Genomic DNA, 14,631 nt, shown 5'->3' on the forward strand with positions numbered 1-14,631 from the left:
GGCCCTTCACACAAACTGCACTTCAGAAAGAAGCCTGCTCTCAACTGCCTGCCTCTGCACTGAACTGCCTGTCTGCACCGCGTTCCTGTCAGCTAAGCCAGACTTAAAAAAAAAAAAAAAAAAAAAAAGATTTTATTGATTTTCTAGAGAGGGGAAGGGAGGGAAAAAAGAGAGGGAGAGAAACATCAGTGTGTGGTTGCCTCTCACATGCCTCCACTGGGGGCATGTGGCCCATGACCCAAGTATGTGACTTAACTAGGAATCAAACCAGGGACCATTTGGTTCAGCACTCAATCCACTGAGCCACAGCAGACAGCCTTTATAAAGGAGCTTCTTGAGTACTATTTCAACCAATAATATTTCAACCACTATTTCAACATTGAGGCTTTCCTTATTTAATTACAGCTGTGAAGCTCTGACCAATCAAAGTAGCTCTATTTTGACCAATAAGGACAGTGCCTTTTGGACCAATCAAATTACAAGGATTTGGAGTCCTCATTTGCATGGGGACAGACCAATCAGGGGCCATGGCTGGGGATTTCTGTCTATATAAGCCAGCTCCCTTTTAACTCTGGAAGCACACTTTCTCTTTACGTGAAGGATTGAAGATCCTATTTCCCTTGCTGAGCAGAATGGAACAGAGGAGCACTGACATGGAGCACACCAGTGCAGACTAGCGAGGAACAGAGCTGTCTAGGAAAGTGGCCTGGCCCCAGGGCTGTCTCACAGCTGTACTGTATCACAATGGAGCCATTTCTGACAGTGTACTTCTGAAGTACATTCAGTGTCCACTGAATAAAGTACACTTCTTCACCGCACTACAAGTTGGGGATTCCTACTGGTGTTGCACTGGCACTGAAAAGCATCAGTTGATGTTAGAAACATGACAGGACCAGGTGGTGCTGGTTCTGTGGTTACACCATCTCCCCATCTTCTGATTTGATTGGACTGGGCTGTGGCCTGGGCATAGGAACTTCCTACATTTACCCAGGTGATTCTAAGGGGTGGTCATGGTCACAGCTGAGACTCAATAAACCAAGGGCTTTGTCCAGTGACCATAGCAAACTGAATCAATTCTTTCACTGGGGATTGCAAGTGGTAGTTTGTCTAATTCTTCCATCTTTCTTTTGGGGAGATTTTGAGGATAAAATGGGCACAACGTAGTTGTTATTGCTGCAATCACCTCCCACTTCCGGAAGACTCCTCGTTTTCTTTGGAACCAGCCCACCTCTCAGATTTCAGTCCCTAAGCTAGGGGAGAGCATGTACTTCCCACCAGCCAATCAGCACATTTCATCTGTCTGACCTCAGTCACTGGTTCAGTTATTGGTGGGCATGGAGCCCACGCTGGCCAAGAGACCTGGTTTGGGGAGGTTAACTTGTTAACTCAGGTGACCAGGAGAGAGCAGCTCCCACCCCCCTCTCCATAACTCAGCCTGGTTCAGAGGGGCCGCCCCATGGGGCCGAGGCTGCAGAGAGCGGAGATGAGAATCCTTGTGCCGGAGATGAGAATCCTTGTGCCGTGGGCAAGGGCCTGGACAAGGCCCTGGACCTAGCTCATTGCTGGGCTTTACTGTTCATTCATTCACTGAATAAACATCTATCCGGTCCCTGCTGTACGTTAGAAATAAACTATTTTCACTCACAATTCTGACACCAAACATGTGGGGGTTTTCATATCATGCTAGTCTCCGTGAGCACCACTGAGTGTCCTACGGTTCGATTCAATTCTGATGCTAACTACCCAGAGTCCTCGTCAGAAGCCACAGGTTTAAGGGCTCAGTCCCACAGCACTGCCCCCGTTTCAGATGCCAGTTGTGAGTGCCGGGTGCCCAGGTGAGACACACTTCCGTCTGAGTTGGCTGCAAAAGCCAGGGTTCCCACCATGCTCCTTCCGTTCGGGTTTGATAATGAGAATGACACAGAACTCAGGAAAGCGCTTTACCGGCTATCATGTTTATTATAAAGCATACAACTCAGGAAGGGGCAGGTGGAAGAGACGCACGGGGCGAGGTATGGGCAGGGGGTGTGGCGTTTCCATGCCCTCTCTGGGCACAGCACCCTCCCAGCACCTAAGCGCGTCCACTAACCCCGAAGCTCTTTCAGTGTTTAGGCCCACAGGCACGTCCAACCTTTTGGTGTCTCAGCCACACTGGAAGAATTGTCTTGGGCCAAACACTAAATACATTGCAACATGTAATCACAAAACAAGCTCATGTTTTAAGTAAATTTATGAGTTTGCGTTGGGCCGCATCCATAGCCATCCAGGGCCACATGCAGCCCGTAGGCCACGGGTTGGACACCCCTAGTTTTCATGGAGGTTTCATTGCACAGGCCCAATTGATTAAATCTTGGCCATTGGTGATTCACTCTATCTCCAACGCCCCCCCCCCCCCTTTCAGGGCCCTGGACTGACAGTGCCAATGCTCCAATCACGGCCCGGTTTTCCCGGAGACCAACTCCCATCCTGAAGCTGCCCTCACCCCTCCCCACCCCGCCCCAGCCCTCTGACTAGCACATAACAGGCATTTCGCACTCCAGAGATAACATGGACTTTAAGAGATGTGTGCCAGGAACGAGACAAAGACCAAGTTTTGTTTTCGTCTTAAGGTTTTATTTCTTTTTGGAGAGAGGGGAGGGGAGGGAGAAAGAAATGGAGAAACATCCATCGGTTGCCTCTTGCACGCATGCCCCCAACAAGAGACCTGGCCCACAGCCCAGGCATGTGCCCTGACTGGAATCGAACTGGTGATGTTTTGGTTCGAAGGCCAGTGCTCCATCTACTGAGCCACACCAGCCAAGGTAAGGCAAGTATTTTTTTATTGCATCCGACAGGACCAGAGCTGTGTGGTGGTGAAATATTTAAAAATCCCCACCTTTGAGGAGCCGATGCTAGTTTGAAGGTGACACTTGTTTAAGTTAAATGAGTAAATGATACAGTATTTTACATTCTAGGGGCAAAGGGAAGGAGGACACAGGGAGGGAGACGTCGGAACTGCAGGGACAGGGGTTGCAGCACTGAAGCAGTAAGCGGGGCTGGGGTTGGGGGGAGGCAATGAGAAGATGAGATGTTGGAGACAATTGTACTTGAACAACAATAAAAAATGTGAAAAAATAAAATTAAAAATAATTTAAAAAAATTTTAAAAAGATGGAACTTGTGGAAAGCTGTGAAAGAGGAAGTAAGCAAGGGGAGCTTTGTGACTACCTGGGAGAAGAGGCTGCCAGGCAGGAAACAGCCAATGCAGAGGCCCTGAGGCAGGGGCCTGGCATGGTCAAATAGCAGCAAGGTCAATGTGACTGGAGCAAAGCAAGTGTAGGGGGCAAACGGGAAGAGTCGTGGGCAGGGAGGTGACAGGTCAGATCATGCAGTACCTTGTGGGCCACCAGAAGAACTTTGGCATTTACTCCCAGTCAGGTGGGAGCCAGGGAAGGTTCTGGGCAGAGGGACCGTGACCTGCTGGGTTGCTCACAGGCGCCCTCTGGCTGCTGTCAGGGACAGACCTTCCTAGGAGGATTAGTTGGGGCCACATTATCCTCCCTGCCCTCCAGGCAGAGGAACTTTCCCCGGTCAAAGCAGAGGTTTTGAGTTCCAGCTAGACACAGCCCCAGGCCTGAGCCTCCCTGGCCTTGCCTGCGGATCTGCTGCGTCAGGAACGGCCCCGACCATCTGCTTGGCTGGGACTCAATTGCCTTCTTCCTGGAAATCTCATTTCACTAATGGAAATAAAAGAACTGCCTCTGCACACAATGGCTTTATTACTATCTTCTTGTGGAGAAAAGTGCACGTCTCTCCAAGTGGACATCAAAGAACTGCTTATGCGGGAGAACCAAATCCAGGATGGAAATGAGCAGGTTGTGAGCTCACTTGTAGTGTTTCGGGATTGTGGGGGAGAAGCCAGTTAGCGGAATTAGCGCTTCAACACTGAGACCAAATTTCACCCTTGACTTGTTTTTCTAAATCGAACAGGAGAGAAAGACACAGGAGTAGGGTCCCCTGAGAAGCAAAACAGGAGAAAGAACCACAGCGATCCTGGCACTTTCCCACTGAACTGCTAGTGAAAAGGCAGGTTCTAAAAGCAAACGGGTGAAAGGGAGAGCATCCACGCAGGGCCCAGCTCCAGGCAAAGCCCCAGACGCCGGGCTCCCCAGAGTTGGCAGCTGGTTTTCCCACAGCCTTTGGTTTAATTTTTGTTTGCAAATTCACAGATCTCCCTCCCGCAGTGTCCCCAGAGGACACTGAGTTCTGTGGCCCAGGGACTGTCTTGGGTTAAACCTGCCCCCAAACATCATATAATAAAAACTTACATTATTTTTAGCGGACACAAAAAATAGCATTACTCTCCTATGTTATTTCTAGTCTAGAGAGAACCCAGAGGCAGCTGTCCCGGTGCCTACTTGAGGCTGAATTGTTGAGAAATCTTGTGTAAACAGAAAGCTTAGGCGGAGTCAGGTACAAGATACAGCCAAACCACTCGGGAGGTGACAGGTGGCTCGCCCCTCAGATAACAGCTCTCGGACCCACTGTTTTTTCTGACAGCAGCTGAGGGAGAATGGACTGGCCACCTTGACAGGCCACAGTGCATTGTAAGAAGACTTTTAGCTAACTTGATTTCACTTTTATGTTAAAGCAACTAAGATATTTCACTCCCGCCCCCAACATTCAGATCCTCTCACTTTGTGTGTTTCCAGGGACTGGACCGCTTCGTCGTCAGTCCTCTACTTTGTTGGCGAACAAAGACTTCCTCACTCTGAAACTCTACTAGCAGACAGACCCTGGTAGAGGGTAACGAGGACCCTCTAGAAATAGACTCAATCTAGAGCTTCTATAAAGGTGAAAGCTATGTTAAACTTCAACCGGGCCTTCTCCATGCCCCAAAGGAGGAGGCTGCGGTCTTTAAGGCTACAGGAGGTCATTTTGCCAGCAGGGCCTGGGAGAGTAAAACTGGGGACACAAACTATCTGTTGAGGCTGCTCACAGTGTCTGTTAAGTCATGGGGGTCAGTGTTCCAGGGCAGAAAGGTGTTATGCCTCTGGAGTTTGGCCTTCAGTGGACGGGAAGGGCCACTGAGCTGCGCGGGATGTGTGTGAGGATGGTAGATCCCCAAACTGCACGTAACCCCAGCAGGAGCCCCAGGCAGCTGGGAAGGCAAGCCTCAACCAGGGAGGTGGATCCCAGCCCATCCCCCATCACCGGCCTGCCACTCCCAAGCTGTATCATGAGGTGCAAGTGGCAGCAAGTTTCACAACCCTACCCTCTCACTCTTCTGGTTCAAACCCAAAACATTCCTTACAGTGACTCCTCCATTAGCAAAGAAGCGTCCCATCGCTGGGCCCCACGGATGACATGGCTCAGGAAACGCACACGGCTCTTCACCAGTCCTCGAGAGAAAGGAGCCCAAGTGCTTACATCAGAAGGTCACCAGCGAGGGCAGGCTATGGGAGCGTTGCTCAATTTCCTTCGCTGGCAGGATGTGAGATGGGGAAAGACCTTGCTTAAATCATCACCAGACAAGTGGGCCCTCGGGAGGCAGGTATGGGCAGGAGGGCTGGGGCTCTGAAGTTAACTCTTGGCAAAAAGTGCTGAGCAGTAAGGCCAGAGGCTAGGCGAGTCTCCTCCTGGCCTCACAGGCTGTGTGTGTAATTGCACAGCTCAGTCCTGGATCAGCGACACCATGGATGAGACAAAACAGTGGCGGGGTCATGGTGCTGTGGAATCCCAGGGAGACTCAGAAGGCACTTCTAGGGCCCTGAAGCCAGCGGGGCTCTGACTCCCTATCCCTTCACAACAGGTAAAGCTGCTTTAATACTGTTTTCACAGGCAGAGGATCTGAGGGCCACAAGGGAGGCGTCTGCCAGGGTCAAAGTCACCTCCCCACCTTGGGACCTTGAGATCAGAGGAGGTTTGTGGGCAGGTGAAGGACCAGAGCGGGGGACCCTGAGCAAGGAGCCACCTTCCACATCTCCAAGGATAAACTCTTGAGAACCCACACGGCATGAGGAAGGAGGCAAACCATCTCTAGTCAGCCCGTGAACTCCAGGCAATGCCGACAGAGTGCTGTGGGCCACGGCTCTGACCCAGAAGGCACTGTGGGAGCTCCACAGGCTGCCCACGTGCCCCCATTAAAATGCCTGAAAAGCCACAAGCTTGTGCACATCAACATTCCAAGACCCTGACTCTCTAAGGCAGAGACCTCAGGGTCTGGAGCTCGTGACTGGGCTGCTTGGACAGGATGGCAGCTATGGTGAGAAAATGAGCCATGCGGGGAGTGTGGGGGGGGGGCACCCGAAAGCTGACAGGAGGGAAGGGGGCACCCTGAGCTTGGAAACAGCCCTTGTGGCTCATGCCTCAGTCACATTCCCTGCAGCGGGGGTGGGCGGGAGCTAGGGACCATCTCTAGCAGCTGCAGCTGCTGGGCTGCGGAGGTGGGGCATCCCCCAAGGTCTGGCCTTTCCCATTGCTGCCTGGGCTGGAGCTGGGTTCCAGGGACTCGTTCATCTTCTCACAGATGATGTCCACCAGGCGCTCGAAGACCTGCTTCACGTTGATGTTCTCCTTCGCACTGGCCTCGAAGAATTCAAAACCTGGAGGGGCATAGGTGGGGACACCTGTGAGACCCTGGCGCATATAGCCTGGGCTGTGGTATCATCCAAACCTGGGTTCTCAGCCCAGTCCTGCCTGTTATGCAGCTGTGGGATCTTGGCTGAGTGCCTTAGCCTCTCTGATCCTCAGTTTGCTTGTCTGTGAAATGGGAAATATGCAGATAAAAACCTGTGACAGCAGCCCTGCTCTGAACTACCCTAAGAATCTCTCTGCCCCAAGGCAGTGGCTGCAAGAAAGACCACAGGTAGTGACATTCTGGTGCCAAGGGCACGGGTGCCCATGGGTGGCGACAGCTTACCTTCCGCCCAATTGTATTGCATAGGAAGGTACGGTGAGGGTGCCCACAGAGCTGGGTGTTTCAAAATGTTCTGGAAAATGTGCTCAAGACCAAATAAAACAGCTGAAGACTGGCCTCAGCCCAGGGCACTATCAGTCTACAGTTTCTGTTACGCAGACAAAAACGGGTTTCCCAGAGTTTGTGGGGAGTGTGCAATGCGTGGTTCCTGGCCTACAGAATGCACAAAAAATGCTAATAATAATGACAGTGATGATAAAGAGTGCTTATCAGGCACTTTTCTAAGTGCTTTGCATAAATAAACACCTTTAATGATGCTCTGAGGTTCCTCCTGTTGTAACCCATTTTACAGATGAGGAAACTGAGGCACAGAAAGGGAAAGCCAATCATCTAAATTCACACAGGTAACATGGTAGAAACAGGATTCACACCCAGGCTGCCATGGTCAGACAATAGTTAATAAATACTAAATAAACATTTTAGCCCTGGCTGGTGTAGCTCAGTGGATTGAGCACGGGCCTGCAAACCAAAAGATCGTGGTTCGATTCCCCATCAGGGCACATGCCTGGGTTGCAGGCCAGTTCCCAGCAGGGGACACATGAGAGGCAACCACACATTGATATTTCTCTCCTCTCCTTCCCTTCCCTTCTAAAGATAAATAAATACAATTTTTTTTAAAAAAGAAAAAACATTTTAAATACAAATAAATAAGTATTCCTAGTGCACCACGCTGGGTCTTGGTTGGCTGACCCCTTCTGGGGAGGGGGCATGTGCAGCAATGTTGAGTCATTCTTAGTGACATCATAACTTGTCTGCCCTCCCAAAGGTGGGAGGTGGAGCAGATGCTTTGAGGACTTGCCCAAAAGTCCCTCAAAAAGTGGTCGGTCAACTTGAAAATAAGGGGTGACCCTTCCTGCACCCCTAAAAGGTTGGTTAAGGATCTGCCTGTGCGGAGCTGTCCCTGAAAGGCCCCAGACGTGTCCCCAACAGCCATACCCACCAAGGTGGGCCAGAAGTCAGACACGCACCCTCCACGTGACACACAGGCAGGGTAAATGGGCCTCCACTCCACACACTGCAGTATAAAAATGTAACCATAATTAAATGGTTGGATGGATGGATAAATCAATGAATGACAGGCTGGACACGAATTCGGATTTCCCGGTCTGAACACAGTGACCATCGGAGCCAGCCCGCTGTCTCCGGGGTGAGTCTGCTGCGTCCGTTACGTGTGTGCTCTGCCTCAGACAATCTGAGTCCTTTTTCTAGGTACTTTTTTCTCATCATAAATATTTGTTAGAGAAACTAGAAACTGCTGAAAAATACCAAAAAAGTAAAACAGCTAGTTTTTTACTTTTAAAAAATACAAATACAGCCCTGGCTGGTGTGGTTCAATGGATTGAGCACCGGCCTGCAAACCAAAGGGGCACCAGTTTGATTCCCAATCAAGGCACAACAGGCCTGGGTCGCAGGCCAGGTCCCTGGTGGTGGGCATGCAAGAGGCAAGCACATTCATGTCTCTCTACCTCATTTTCCCTCCCTTCCTTTCTGCCTAAAAATACATAAATAAATAAACCTCTTTTATTTTATTTATTTATCTTTAGAGGGGAAGGGAAGGAGAGTGGGAGAGAAACATCAATGTATGGTTGCCTTTCGTGCATCCCCTGCTGGGAACTGGCCTGCAGGGAACCGGCCTGCAACCCAGGCATGTGCCCTGACTGGGAATCAAACCTCGATTGTCTGGTTCGCAGGCCCACGCTCAATCCACTGAGCTACACCAGCCAGGGGTAATAAACCTCTTTTAAGAAAATAAAATACAAATACACAGTTGTTGGATTTGGGTTTGCAGGGGTGTGTATGTACATGTGTGTAGGGGGGGTTTTGTTTTGTTTTTTTTTTTACAAATTGAGATCAAATTCCATTTCTTGCTTGGTACTCTGGTATTTTAAACTTAATGACAGACTGGAAATCTCCCCTCAACCCAGTCACTAGACATTCTCTGAAAAAAGGTGTGGGCACCACACGAGTACCCCAGCCCACGACTGCATTATAGCTGATTTTACCAGTTCTGGGCAAACTGGGGATCTCAGCAACCCAGCCCACCTGGGAACGACTCCCAGGCTGAAGTTCCCGGAGAACACAAGGGACAGAGGCACAGGTTAAATGACACCACGAGGGAGCAAAGAGCCAAACCTCAAATGGAAGACGTTCCATACAACAAAGACTCAGTTTCTCCAACAAACTGATGGCAAGAAAAATAGAGAAGGGGGACGGTTATCGCCCAGGGGTCCTTGGACTTTTTCTGTAAAGGACCAGACAGTAAATAGTGAAGGCTTTGTGGGCCACACGATGCTTAGAATTTTACATGCAGTCATCAACGATGGCTCCCAATGATACCAGCTCACACCTAGATGCAACCTACGCCTGCGCCAGACTCTGTTATAATTGCTTCACGTGTCGTAACTCATTTAACCCTCTTGACAACCCAGTGTGGCGGGGCGGGTGGAGTTCCATCTGACACACAGGGACATGAGGACCCGGAGAGATGGAGTCACCAATAAACACAAGACCACAACTCGATCTAGAAATAATATGAGTTAATGTTCAACTGCAGGTAGCATTTGCCTATTTAACCTTTCTAACAGCCCTATGAAGTAGACAGTGTTTCACCTGTTTCCTCGGTGGAGAAATGGAAGCCCAGAGAGGGGGGCAATGTGCCCGAGGTCACACAGCAGGGGGTTGCAGGCTGGGATTCCAGCTTGAGTCTGGGTCCTTAACATGCCCTACCCTACAGTAATCATGCTACCTCCTGTAAGGAAAGTCTCGGAGAGCCTAGATTACTAGAATGCTCCAGGACAAGATTTTTGTTGAGCTTAAATTTTGAATAGATAAGTCGCTCACCTGACTCAAAATAAACAGGCCCTGATTGGTGTGGCCCAGTGCATTGAGTGCCAGCCTGTGAACCGAAATGTCGCTGGTTCGATTCCCAGTCAGGGCACGTGTCTGGGTTGATGGCCAGGTCCCCAGTTGGGGGTGTGAGGGAGGCAACCGACATTGTACATTTATGTTTCTCTGCTTTTTCTTCCTCCCTTCCCCTCTCTCTAAAAGTAAATAAATAGCCCTGGCTGGTAAATAAATAGCTCCTCAATGGAGCTCAGGCCTGTGAACCAAACAACTGTGGTTCGATTCCCAGTCAGGGCACATGCCTGGGTTGCAGGCCAGTTCCCAGCAGAGGACGCACCAGAGGCAACCACACATTAATATTTCTTTCCCTCTCTCCTTCCCTTCCCCTCTAAAGATAAATAAAATCTTTTAAAAAGATAAAGATAAAAGTAAATATATAAAATCTAAAAAGAAAAGGATATATGGAAAAGTCCCTGTTCCGGACACCCAGTTCTTAGACACGCGGGTCACCCTGGTTACTACATCCTTCTGTATCCTTCCAGAGTTCCTTTAGACAAACATAGTACATATTCTTATTCTCATCCTTTTTACACTAATGCAGGTGTTGGCAAACTTCAAGATGCAGGTCAAAGCTGGCCCATTGCCTATTTTTGTGAAAGCTTTCCTGGCAGTCACGCTCACCCACCAATGTACTGTCTATGGCTGCTTTCGGGCAGAGTTGAATAGTCGCAACAGAGATCCTACAACCAAAAATATTTCCCTGTCTGGCTCTTTAAGCAAATGTTTGCTGACACCTGCCTGAACTGAAGGAAGTAGCCATACTCACTATTCTGAATCTTGCTTGTCCCGCTTAAGCATATAAGCCAGAGACCTTGCCATAGCAGAACACAAAGAACTCCCTCCTCCTTTCTCATGGGTGCACAGAAGTCTACCAGGGGAGCGTACTTTGTATTTTGTTGCTTCCTCCACTGTGAGACCTCTGGGAGGTTGCAAAGGTTTCCCCCCCGCTACTAACAGCACTGCAACCTGACATAATCGCTACTTCCCACATGGGTGAAGATGTCTGTGGAATAAATTTCTGAGTCTGGGTTCCCAGGGCTGAAGTCAGGGAGGGGGGATCTGTGGGTGAGTCTGTGGGATTAAATGGAGAAAACGGCACATGTGGGGGCATTTTACTGGGCAGCTTCTTGAAGAGTCAAGGGTTGGAGACTATGGTTGGACCTGGGAGCTGAGCATGGGGATGGACACTAACCAAGGTCATTGGCGAGCCTCTGGCCATCCTCAGCAAGCACGACACGCTCATCCTCCAGGTCACACTTGTTCCCCACAAGGATGACCTGGGCATTGTCCCAGGAGTAGGTCTTGATCTGTGTGGCCCTGTGGAGTTTGGAGGGCTGTTAGTCCATAGGTCTGGGTCAGGGAAGAGAGCAGAGGTCAGGGGATCAGTGGTCGGCAAGCACTCACCAGTCTTGCACAGCCGTGAACGACTCCTGGTTGGCAACATCATACATGAGCAGGAAGCCCATGGCTCCACGGTAGTAGGCTGTGGTGATCGTACGGTACCGTTCCTGTCCTGCTGTGTCCTGGGGAAACGGGGGGGGGGCGGTCAGCTGACTAGAAGCCACCCTCTCGCCCACCGCACCCCTGCAGGGCCACGTGCTCACAGCCCCCGTCTGATGGAAGGGACATGGGACTGTTTGCGCTGCCTCTAGTCTGATGGTGGAGACATGGACCCGCCCTCACTGCTCCAGTCTGATGGGAGAGACTCCGCCCTGCCCTTGAAGAATTCCCAACCTTAGGGCTCAGCACCTCTCATAACTTATAAGCCCCTTTGACCTCATCTCCAAGAACCAACTTAATGACCACCAACTGGAGCCATGTGGGCCAGACACCCTGATGCTTGTTACCATAGTTACCAATAGCTACTTTGGGGACCAGAGAGTGGCTCTGACATCCAGCAGGCTTGATGAGGGCCTCTGTGCTCACGCCTGAGATGGCACCCAAACCCCTCTTCCACTAGTCACTAGGACTTTTGATTCCCCCTCATACCTCAGAGGGCAGGGCGTTATCCTCTTACCCTGACAAATTCCCCTCATAGACAATACTGCCCTGCTCTTCGCACCTGTCCAATGCTCCTCCCTGACTCTGGGCTATTCCCTCTCACCCGGGACCCCCTCCTACAGCCCTACACCCTCCCATGGATGTCTCTGGAGGAACCCCAGGCCCTCCCCAGCTTCAGACCCAGGGACAGCTGCCTGGCCCACCCATATCTGCAGCTTGATCCTCTTGTTGTGGCGGTAGACAGTCTTGACCTTGAAGTCAATGCCCACAGTGCTGACGAAGGCGGGTGAGAAGGAGTCATCCGCGTAGCGGAACAGGAAGGACGTTTTGCCCACGCTGCTGTTGCCAATGAGCAGGAGCTTGAACATGTAGTCAAAGTTCTGGTCTGCGGCATCACGTGGGCCAGTGTGGGGGTCTCCCGCTGATGCCATCCTGGAGGAAAGCCTATTCGGGGGGAGGCCAGGAGCCCTGTAGGGAAATAAAAGACAAGTAATGGCTCCAGTGTGTACACGAGACACGGGTTCAAACCCTGGTTCTGCTACTTGGAGGCCAAGTAACCTGGATGCATCACTTGCTCTTCCCAAGACTCAGTGTCCTCCTCTGGAAAATGGGGGTGTTTGGCCAATGAAAGGGCTCAGGCTAAGGGAGCATATAGGGTGCTTCCTCTGGCTGCTGAGGAACCAGACCCTGTGGAAGGTACAGGTGTGGACTTTGCCCCCTGGTAAGCAGCCAGGGCAGAGCTGGGGGAAGGGGGCCTACCAGCTGGGTAGAGCCCCCCCCTTGCAGCCTGGGTGTTGACTTTGGCAGGTGTCAGCTACTACCAGGGTTCCTCTCTACCCTGACCCAAGCCAAATTTAACCCCTTCCCTTATCCCCACAGGAAGAGGATTTCAGTGATGAACCCCAGGTATAAGCCTAGCTCTGCCCCCAAATGGGTACTGCCACCTTCTGTTTATCAAATGGGCCGGGCCATCGTTCTGTGTGCAGCTGACTCAGTCCAGCCCCAGGCCACGACGCCAGGGTGATGACCCTCAAACAGAAGGAAACCACCCCAGCCACCTAATAATCAAGAACCCCACTGCCAGGACCACCACTCCCCTCCACCTCTGTCCTCTTTCCTGGCATTGCATCCCCACAGCTGGGCTGCTTTGTCTGAGCCCAAGACACCCCTCAGTCCTCCTGGCCTCCCTAGACCTCAGTTTCTCCAGCTGTCTATGGCTGCTCCGGAAGCCACACAGGGAGGTTCCAGAAGACCTGAGTGAATAAAGGACACACCCTCTGAGGAAACCCTGGCAGGCTCTTTCTCAATTGCCTGTGGGGCTTTTTTCCATTTTAAAGGAGGACACAACCGGCCCCCCCTTTCCTGCCTAGCCCTCAGCCCCACCCCGTGTTCCGGGCGAACGAGTTTGAGGGGAAGACCAAGGACAGGAAGCTTTTCCCAAGCTAGACAGGGCTCCCAAGCTGGGGCTCCTGCCTCACCCCCATCCCACCTGTCAGCCAGTCCCAGCTCTTTCTGACAATCTGCCCATCCTCCCTCACGCCTGGCACTTGATAAGGGTCCTGGGATTTGGTCCCGTGCCTCTTCGCTGGATTCGGAGCACCCCACCAGTGCAGGAGAGCTCAGGATCTTCCTCCAATCGCCATATGGTCCCATTTCAAGTTCCCAGCTGGGCTCTCGGCCCCGCCCGCGCCCCATTAACATTCCCAATGAGCCCAGCTGGGTGGGGGCGAGGGAAGAGGCGTCTCCAGCCGCCCGTCTTTGTTCCCCCGGGGCCTCCCCCAACCCCTGTGCCCCCAGACCTGCTGGGACGCGGAGGTGAGGGGCAGGGCGCGCTCTCTCCGAGGGGGATCACCTCGCGTGGGGTCGTTGCCTGCGGGGTTTTCGCTTCCAAACTGGCTGCGGCCTGTCCTCGGCCGCGACCGCAACCGCGACCCCGACCCCGACCCCACAGCCAAAGCTACGGCTAGTGCTAGCGGCAGCCACCCGGATCCCGAGCGGGCTCCGCCCAGGCCGAGGAGGAGGGGCAGCTCCCGAGGGAGAGCGGGGCGGGGCCGAGTCTGGGGCGGGGCCGAGTCCGGGGCGGGGCTCCTAGAAAGTTGGGGGAGGGCCTGAAAGCATCCAGGAACGTGCAGTGGTCTGGAGCCCACTCCGCAGCAAACTACTTGTAGAGCTCCTACTATGCACAGAGCGGTTGAGAGCGCGGATTCTGCAGTCAGGTTCGAATCCCAGCCCCACCGCTTACCAGCCCTGTGACTTTGGACAAGTTACTTAAAAACCTCTCTGGGGCCTTGGCTGGGTTGCTCGATTGGTTAGAGCAGTGTCCAGATGTGCAAAGGTTGCATATCCATTGTGATCAGGGAACACATACAAGAATCAACCAATTAGTACATAAAAAAGTGAAATAGATCAATGTTTTTTCTTCTCTCTCTCTCCCAGGCTCTCTCTTAAACAAACAAACAAACAAGTCTCTCTGGGCCTCAGTTTCCTCTACAGTCAATTGGTTAATTAACAAGAGTTTCTACCTCACAGGGTATCTGCAGCTTCTGGTCTGGATTACTGGTTGTAAATTGCAGGGCCTGACTCTAACGTCGGCTACATCCCCTAGCCAAATACTCTTAAGGGCCCTGGGAATTAATCCCATTTTTACGGATAAGGATACTGAGTCTCAGGGAGGGGCAGCCCCTGCGCTGAAGCCATAGAGTGAGAAAATTTGGCACATCTAGCCCTAGCTGAGGTCCTAGAGTTTTCTTTACACTAGGAGAGGATCTG

The 14,631-nt window shown here is 51.7% G+C and overlaps 1 protein-coding gene across 2 annotated transcripts; it reads right to left on the reverse strand.

The window, feature by feature from the left end:
* Positions 1–2,605: 2,605 nt before the first annotated feature.
* On the reverse strand, positions 2,606–13,856 carry RAB3D (RAB3D, member RAS oncogene family). Of its 2 annotated transcripts, none has more exons than XM_037131401.2 (5): positions 13,715–13,856; positions 12,066–12,330; positions 11,266–11,384; positions 11,054–11,178; positions 2,606–6,583 (listed from the first exon to the last, which is right to left on the reverse strand). In XM_037131401.2, exons 2-5 carry the CDS (start codon positions 12,291–12,293, stop codon positions 6,396–6,398), a joined length of 660 nt encoding a protein of 219 aa, XP_036987296.1. In that variant the 5' UTR covers positions 12,294–12,330; positions 13,715–13,856; the 3' UTR covers positions 2,606–6,395. The 2 variants fall into 2 exon arrangements, with proteins under 2 accessions (XP_036987296.1, XP_053514609.1); XM_053658634.1 differs by having other exon boundaries at positions 13,662–13,856.
* Positions 13,857–14,631: the final 775 nt, after the last annotated feature.

Source organism: Artibeus jamaicensis, unplaced genomic scaffold (genome assembly GCF_021234435.1).
Source record: "Artibeus jamaicensis isolate MK-2021 breed Jamaican fruit bat unplaced genomic scaffold, CSHL_Jam_final scaffold_537, whole genome shotgun sequence".
Lineage (NCBI taxonomy): Eukaryota > Metazoa > Chordata > Mammalia > Chiroptera > Phyllostomidae > Artibeus > Artibeus jamaicensis.